Here is an 8,878-nt window from a genome sequence, read left to right as displayed (position 1 = left end):
AAAAGTTATCAATTTCCACACTTCGATGTCCATTGTCAGATGAAGAAATGATGAGTCCGAACTCCAATCCACAAGACTCCGGCTGATTTAGGTAAACATAGCTGCCATGGCAAGATGTTGAAACATCCTTGAGCATTAGAAAAGGGGATGGCTTCTCTCCAATGGCTTATAAGACTAGAACAGTTGAATCAGGCTAAACCCGCTTCGAATTTCATTTCAATTATTTGAGTTGTTTATCTTGTAATATCCTATGTGTAAACTATTTATATAAAAAAAAATAATCAAATTAATCTAATAATAGTAGTCGCGTGAAATGGACAAGAAGTATAATTTTGACAATATACTAATTTTTAATGACAAATATGATAAAATTATTTGTTATAATTATTGAATAAATATAATTTTTTTATATGAATGATATACAACAAGGACCTATAAATAAATAAGAAATTAAAAAAGGCATTATTAGGAAAATGAGATTAATAACAGTACTTTTTTCTTTTTTTAACACATGAAAAACAGTTATATTAAAATAAAACAAACAACATACCAATTAACAAAAGAAAAACAAGACCTTAACAAGCCAACCAAAAACAAATTACAAAATAAATAAATAAATAAATCTGCCAAAAATATCAACTATGATCAAAGAAAAACCACTGATGACTTTGCATGCACAAGAAGGCCATGGAGAGATATGTATGACACTAACGCTAGGATCATGGATTTGGATAGAAATTTAAAAAGAGAAAGTAAAAAAATATGTGAAATGTGAATGAAATATAGTTATATTTCACACACTTCTATAAAACATATGCAAAAATGTTATCACATCAAAATAAAACTTCTCCAATAAAAAAGACAGCCCAATACACTAGACTTCCAGCCTTGCGCCATCTGAGAAAGATCAACAAAGGAAACCATGGTCATAAAATGTGACCTAAAAATACAAAAAAATTAAAATAAAATCAAAAAGGAAAAATGGCCGAAACAGATTAAGTTCAATGTGGAACTCTTGAGAACCTATACATCAGTTTAACTCACTGTCGGAAGATTTCAATGTTTGAGACAGATTTTCTACACCACTTAGTACACGAGGAAGATCCATTCCTAACAAATATCACTTACATTTCCACAAACGATAACGATGACAAGCATCTGCATAACAGTGATGTTACTGTGTTTCATCAACCACCGCTCTGTGTAGAGAATTCAGGAACTCGGCCCAGTGGTATCATGAGGTCCTTCATTATCTCATACTCTTCTGCACATATCTGTGCACCATCCAGGACCTATGCACCCCATAACAAAATCCAAATGTTCTGTTAACAAAAAAAATCACGGGAACAAGAAAAACAAAAAGAAAGAATACAATATTAATTATGGGCCCAGGAAAATAAAAGCCACAAGACTTGGGTCCCATTTGCATGCCTATCACTAAATTTGATATAATTTTGCGCCATTTGGCCCAGTGCTCTAAGGCCATGTTTGTTTGGGCGGACTGGATTAGCATTCCCATGACTAATAGTCCTAGGGGTACAAATCCATTGGATTATGTATCCTATCTTAACTAATAGTCAAGTTTAAAATAATTAGTCCGTACTTCAATTGTTTAATCAAACATTGGATTAGTAATTTTATTGGACTATTAGTCCAATCCCAAGCTCATGTCCACCCAAACAAACATGACCTAAATGTCAAAGTGAAGAAATTCAACCAAGCGTGAGTAACTGGACTCCATTAAGGTAGCCAAATGCCTCGTCATCTAATTAGTGACGCGCAGATGCCGAAGTACGCCCGAAGGCATGCGCTGCCAGCCACGATCGAGGAGAAGGCGTCTCCACTGGCTTTTCGACTGCCCGAGCGCACGTAAATCATTTTTGTGCGTCGAGGCACACACTTGGGCTATATTATGTGTTTTCAGCCTCGCGAGCAATCGGTCACAGGAGGGACAGGGAGGGGGGAGGGACGAATTGGAGCGATCCTTTAAGCTAATCTACTTTGTAGTTGTTGGGTGTCTAGAATCCAGTTTGATTGTCAAATAATCAAACTCCAAGTTTCCAACAACTTTAAGAAGATTCAATGATTCCCAGTAGCTTTGATATTTATCACACTTTAATAGTACTTTGACATCTACACGACACCATAGACGTTTCTAACACTTGATTAGATGCTGCGAAACTATCTCAATAGTTTATCTGTCCTGTTGAAATTTACTGAAGCATGTGTATGTAATGCTTTCATACAACAGAAGCCACTAGAAATGGAGGCTAAGGCAGCTGATATTGTCCATCAAGGCTCCTGGAAATGGCCTAGAAGAAGGAACAGGGTAACTCAAGAAATAATGGAAAATAATCCTGATTCCTTGCTGCCTATGGCTAAAATACCTGATAGAGTCAGTTGGACCCCGAATCCTGATAGAGTTTATACTACAAAATCAGCTTGACAAGCTATCAGAAAGAGGTATAATAATTTTCCATGGTAAAAAATAGTTTGGTTTAGCCAAAGTGTCCCCAGGTGGGCCTTCATCCAATGGATGTGTTTTTGGGGAAGGTTGGCTTGGCTACCAGAGAGAGATTAAGAGGGTGTGGTGTGTGGTTAGAGAAGCTGGTTGTGTTTTTTGTAATCCGGCTGACGAGTCTCATAGGCACAGCTATTTTAACTATATTTGGAAGAACACCTCGGTCCAAAACCAGGTTGATTGAAGGCCTCTCGACTTGGATGCTGAGATAGAATGGGCAGTGAGAGATTCTAACAAGAACTCCTTTCTGTATAATGTTTACAAGATATCCCTAATTACCACAATCTACCATCGGTGGATGGAAAGGAAGGACGACAGTTTTTTCAAGCAGAAAACTTTGAGACCAGAGCAGTGTTAGCAGAAAATGTTGATACGCAAATTATGTTTTGGAACGCATGTTCCGAAACATGGTACATTTTCATTCCAAAACGGTAAATTTGGTGAACCAAAGTGATCCCAAAAGTTTGTTCCAATATATTACCTTAAGGTTGGTTTTCTTCAAAGTAAAAATGTCAAATATAACAAACTAAAATCTAAGCCGAGTGAAATTTTAAAATGACAACATCAAAATGAGTCATAATGTTTATAAAAATGTGTTGCCATATGATTAATTATTAAAAATATTCTCTAGACTAAAAGTATAGTGTAAACTATACTAGCCTACTCCTATCGCACCACAATTTAGAGCACGTGCCACGTTTGCGTTTGCGTTTCCGTTCCCGTTCCAGTTCCCGTTCCACGTACCAAAACGATCACGTTTCAAGCAACATAGGACCAAAGGAAATCATATTCAAAATTGTGAATGCTGTTAAGACTAGAATGAGTTCTTGGAGAATACCCGAGTAATTGACACCTTTGTTTGGCTTGGAATATCTCTACTAGAATTCTTAATCCCATTGAGTGAGACGGTTTTCTCTGTTTTTGCAGTTAACGTCTCTTGCAATTCTGAGTAATTTGTTTTCCCCTAGTGAGGTACATTTGTAGTAGATATTTGTTTGCCAGTGGGCTATGAAAAGCCTAGTGATAGTCACTATGCTTTGTTATTATTTTTGGTTTGCTTTTGCTTGATGGCCAGGGGGTATGCCCCCAGGTTGTTTTTGTACCTGATTTGCTTTGGTTTGCATGAACTTCTAATTTACCAATATATATATATATATATAAACTTGACAGCAAAACAACAGGAGATTACTTCCTTTCTTCACAGTGGATAAATGGTATAAACGGAAGTGGGAGACAACTATGGTTGCAGGATAAATCTGTCAATTTGTTACATTTAATTAAAGCTTTTGTCAAGCCAAACAATATGAAAAGGTAACAAGTTGTAACCCTGAGAATGCATCAATCACTCAACTGGTATTCCAATTCATATAGCAACTTATGATTATTATGACATGAAATGAACAAATATCAGATACACGTGTGAACTTGACTTTAACATTCAGCCCAACAAACATTATCAGGATTATTATAACATGAAATGAACTAATATCAGATACACATGTGAACTTGACTTTAACATTCAGCCCAACAAACATTATCAGGATTAGGAAATAAGACAATAACTCCATAGCACAAATATTTACCTTTTCCAAAGAGTAAAACTAAAAGGTCCTGAAACAACTGGTAGACAATGAATAAGCATTAATCTTTATTAACCACTTATAAAAAAAAAATAGTTTAGGGCACAGTGAGTCTCTAACTTCTAAGAGCACCCTCGCTAGTACAGCAGTCATTGTGATCCAAATGCACAATCAAGATAATAACAGATCCGAAGTAACCCAGAAACAAGGCATTTCTCAATCTAAATGCACCAACAATAATATAATGGTCAACATGTGCCTAAAACATTATCACAGAATTAAGCTTTATCTCCATGAAGGACTTGGCTTGCTCCACATTAGGTTTCCAAATGAAATTCCAAGATCCATGGAGGTGTGCATGAACATATGTATATACTATATGTTCACAAAAAATTAAATCAAATTTAATGTTGCAGTAACCTCACCTTGTGAAGCAATGTCCTGCGACTTGTCATATGTGGAGTAAGTGCTGGAATTCTTGAAACAGAGAGAGCATCAAAAAACAAAAGAACAATCACTTGCCACTGCTTCATTCTGAATGGGGGAAGTGGATCAATAAAAGACATCGTATCCAGCAAGTGCCTCTGTAAATAGAACTCCTTAGTGAAAGTCTTATCAATCATAGCCAATACAGATGGCATCAACATCATAATTTTTTTTTCTTTGTTCTTTTTTTTGGATAAATATTAACATCATAATTTTCTTGGAAAGTATATTTTATTCAAATTCTATTACTAACATGGAAAAAACCATATCAAGTCAAAAAACAAAAAAAAAAAAAACAAGAGAGAGAGAGAGAAGCCAATAGTAGCATTCAAAATTACATATGCTAAACTTCAAACTAAATACATGAAGTCAAAGATAGAATTCATGTAAAGCCACGAAAAGGAATTGACCTCTTAGATTGGAAATTTACATCATGCAGATAACAACACATCAAACAAAAATATCCTGCCAACTCAGGCAAAAAGAATGGGTGAAATTTTTTGATCTTAACGTAAAGAACATATAGCACCACGCTTTGGCCAAATAAGTCCAAACCCACACACTAGCTCCAACGGGAGCTATATTTTTTGAGTGAGAAGACTTAATGGTGACTAGGATGGGACAACTACTCAATGTATAATGGTACAAAATTTTTCTTTCTTTTGATCTAAAAGTTAAATAACACAAGCAGACAACCACATGAGCCAAAGTCCAAACCCAATACGCCACCTCCAAGAGGGCTCACCTTTTAAATAAAAAAATTTCAAAATCAAAAAAACAAAAAATAAGACTTTCGAATAGAAATGGAAAACATAGTGATCTGTTATCATATCTGAACCAATAAATCACATTTTAGGGCTATAATATAAAGCATTAAAAACTTAAATTTTAAACCGAGATTAAAATCTCAAAGTGTCTTAAGAAAGCTATTATGCCCTTGACAAATTGAAGCATGTCAATGATTATCACTTCAATTAATGTCATATACAAATCTCAGGATTTTGTAACAAATGATTCTCAATAATGAATCTATAAGGCATCCTACAGTAAAGCTTTACATGAGTAAAGAAAATTTTATGCAGGTTTAAGGCCAAAAGACATCAGTTTTCAGAAGTCAATTACAGTCCCCTAAGTACTAGACTTAACGTGGACAGTAAGATTGTCACTTAAAACTTTGAGTCCTAAGACCCAAAATGGCGTGTATATTCTCCAAATTGAACCCGACTATACGAATAAAAAGCAGAAATCCCTTTATTTTACACATCAGTAATAAAAAAAAAAAGTTTACAAGTTCAGAATAAGTACTACCATTCCTTGCTCTAGAGTAGATATTGGTGTTGGCAGCCTGAGATCTGCAACAAGTCCTGGCAAAGCACGAGCAAGACAGCCAGCAAGAGTTTGTTTGATTTCAGAAGACCGACCATCAGTTGATACAGTTTTCCGTGGGTACTCTCTTCCATTAACAGATAAATACTCTTCATGAAAACTATCACCCCGCCCATATATATAAGCCAAAGAAGATGATGATATCCATGCAAAGAGTGTCATCCACATTGTTGCAAATGGTGATAGCTGGAAGACATCAAAATTGACATGGTACTCAAACATGCATCTGGAGTAGTGAAGGAAGAATAACTGAAAATTGAAGATAATATATATATTTAAAATTTTGTTCAAGTTGGTGGAAAAATAAACTTACAGTCAGGGTAAACCCCTCAGGTGCACCATCATACCAAGAATCCTCAGAATCAAACAAATTATAATTTGGAGCCCCTGGTTTTCGGGGCCACTTTAAAGGAGTTGGTTCTGGTTCCAGCATATCGCCGTCCTCTTGGGATTCCTCTTCATCCGCATCATGGGGAGGTGGCAGTATAATAACTCCAGCTTCAGATACTGTATAAGAAATGCAATTAGAACAAATAAATAAAAACTATAAAGGAGTAATGGAAATCATTGGCAAAAACCTGACTAGATTTCGACACTAAAGCTCACTACAAACATTAAAGTGTGTAATGACACACCCGCATCAGAAGCATCAGACTCTCCAGATGCCACAGCTTCTGCTGCTTGGCTCAGTGCAACAACACATGCTTCTGCCGATGCAAATCGAACTGAATTAACATCATCTCCTGTGTCTGGAAAGCTGAATTTATCAGCATACTCTTCTGCATTTTCCAATTCTCTAACCTCACAAAGGTTTTTATTGTATGCACCATCAGTTCTCTTATCAGCCCAAGTCACAGAGCGATGCAGTTTCTTTGCACCTGCAGATTTAAGAGAAGGTTTGGGCACAGCTGCACTAAAATGATTTGCTTTTACAGCATGGAATTCCTCTTTTGCTTCATCGGCATTTATATTGGGACAATTTTGAGGAGGATATGAAGAAGATTCTGAAATGCCGCTGACGCTACTCTCCTCTTCTTTTGTTTCTTTTAACTTGCCTTTAGAATCAATTTGAATTGGAGCAGGAGTTATGTCCAATATAGTGAACTGATTCTCCAAATTTTCAGGACTCCCCTTTCCTTTCAATTCTTTAGATTTTGCATTGGAAACAGTTGTCACTGGACCTGACGACATTTTTGAAATGTTATACTCATCTTGAGTGATTATAACACTCTTGAAGTCCATCTCATTAAATATCAAGTTCTTTCCCTTATTTGGCCTAGCACCATTAGGTTTAGATCCTGCAATACATTGTTGGCTCACTTCAGTTGTCAAAAAACATGCATTTGGATGAACTGAAATGTGGATCCCAGATTTAAAGGAATGAAAATAATATTAAGCCATTAGAAAGCAATGAAGTTAAAAAAAATGTAGTTACATTTAACAAAAAAAACCAATATAATAACTACCACATGCGCACCAATTTGCAATTTATACCTTCTATACGATTCTTGGAACGCAAAGGCTTGGCACTGCGATCGCTCTGTGGAACATAGCCTTCAATGGCATTTGATGGTCCAATCCACTCTTCCAAAGACATTTCCCCAGCCTTCCCATCCGTTTTTTCTTGAATCTTCAACTCAGATAATCCTAAATCCCCATTCCTACCCAAATCCACTTTCGAATCCAAACTCAATCCCTCAAACAACCTCAAAATCTCATCAAGTTTCGATGAATCCAAAACCGAACACCTCTCCTCCTGCAAACTCCCAGCAAATGCTCGGCTATTAACAACACAACTCGTTGAACAGTACATGTAGGTTTCATGTAGATCATAAACTTTATGCTCCTTTAAGGAAATGCGGTACCGGCCCTTCCGGGGTTGGTCGGAGGGCAGAGGGTTGGTGCAAAGAGGGTAACCACACATGTTTGCAATTGACCGCTCGGTCACGACATCTTGATAATCGCTCCGCGATATCAATGACCCAGCCGCAAATAGCTGGTTTTCATTTTGGATGCCTTCAAGGAGAGAAAGTTGCAGCTTGTGAACAGCATCTTTCACAAGGATTGATTCAGTCTTTGCCATCAAATAAGATTTTCTGGAAGCAAAGGGAATTGAGAATTTGCTTCTCAACCAATATAAAATACATTGAGAATCCAAACAATTTATAAATTCAAAGAATATCAAACAATAAAACAGAGGGAATTCATACAATTTACAACACTGAAGTTACATACAAATTGAAAACAATGACACGATGAAGCTAAGTGAGGCAAAAGACTACTAGGGTTAGGGTTAACTAGAACGATTGATGTAGGAGAGAAATGAAAGACAAAGAAAAAAATTCAAAATCTTTACCTAAAATCGTGAATTCAAAACCAAGAATCAACAATTCTCTCTCTCTCTCTATGTATATATGTATATCTTGGTGCTTTATATATAAGAACGAATTGGAGAGTCGGAACATAGAGAGTGCCTCTGTGAACTCTCCTCTGTTCTGAGTTGTCTCCGCCGACATCGCATGTTGCGATTGCTTGGAATACATATAGCAGAGCATTCATGCCAGAAAAATAGAAAGGTCAAAATTACACTCACCTCCCTAGATTTGAACAAGTTTCGCATAATTACACCAACTTTAGTATAATTACACCGATTTTCATAGATTGTGTTTAATTTATAGATTTGTATAGATATTTGAAAAGGAAAAAATAAAAAAATTGTGAAATGTAGGTGATATTTCACCTACATTTTATCTATTTTTATTTTAATTTTCTTTTTTCTTTTTAAATTGTTACTTAAATTCATAAACCTCTTTTTTTTTTCCTTTTCAAATTTATATCTAAATTTATATCCAAATTTATTAACCAAATACGGAATTAAAATGTTAATTCATATAACACTTAATTT

General features: G+C 35.8%; 1 protein-coding gene across 3 annotated transcripts; it reads right to left on the bottom strand.

Moving 5' to 3' along the window:
* Nucleotides 1-825: 825 nt before the first annotated feature.
* Nucleotides 826-8,619, bottom strand: LOC114310674 (RNA polymerase II subunit B1 CTD phosphatase RPAP2-like protein). Of its 3 annotated transcripts, none has more exons than XM_028256745.2 (7): nt 8,330-8,619; nt 7,468-8,096; nt 6,609-7,271; nt 6,287-6,480; nt 5,896-6,159; nt 4,527-4,685; nt 826-1,292 (listed from the first exon to the last, which is right to left on the bottom strand). In XM_028256745.2, exons 2-7 carry the CDS (start codon nt 8,054-8,056, stop codon nt 1,188-1,190), a joined length of 1,974 nt encoding a protein of 657 aa, XP_028112546.2. In that variant the 5' UTR covers nt 8,057-8,096; nt 8,330-8,619; the 3' UTR covers nt 826-1,187. The 3 variants fall into 3 exon arrangements, 2 of the variants coding, with proteins under 2 accessions (XP_028112546.2, XP_028112547.2); XM_028256746.2 differs by having other exon boundaries at nt 7,468-8,069; nt 8,330-8,521; XR_014361098.1 differs by having other exon boundaries at nt 983-1,292; nt 4,105-4,685; nt 7,468-8,069; nt 8,330-8,512.
* Between the last annotated feature and the right edge of the window lie 259 nt (nt 8,620-8,878).

This window comes from Camellia sinensis, chromosome 2, assembly GCF_055761805.1.
Source record: "Camellia sinensis isolate YWXY chromosome 2, ASM5576180v1, whole genome shotgun sequence".
Lineage (NCBI taxonomy): Eukaryota > Viridiplantae > Streptophyta > Magnoliopsida > Ericales > Theaceae > Camellia > Camellia sinensis.
This window is presented reverse-complemented; position numbering and strand designations above follow the sequence as displayed.

What these genes read in the sequence shown, in the direction of transcription:
- LOC114310674 (XM_028256745.2), bottom strand. Translation starts at nt 8,056, where the DNA reads ATGGCAAAGACTGAATCAATCCTTGTGAAAGATGCTGTTCACAAGCTG. An exon ending in TTCCAAGAATCGTATAGAAG is followed by an intron (nt 7,272 to 7,467) that starts GTATAAATTGCA and finishes AATGTATTGCAG; the next exon opens with GATCTAAACCTAATGGTGCT. An exon ending in GCAGGACATTGCTTCACAAG is followed by an intron (nt 1,293 to 4,526) that starts GTGAGGTTACTG and finishes TGGGGTGCATAG; the next exon opens with GTCCTGGATGGTGCACAGAT.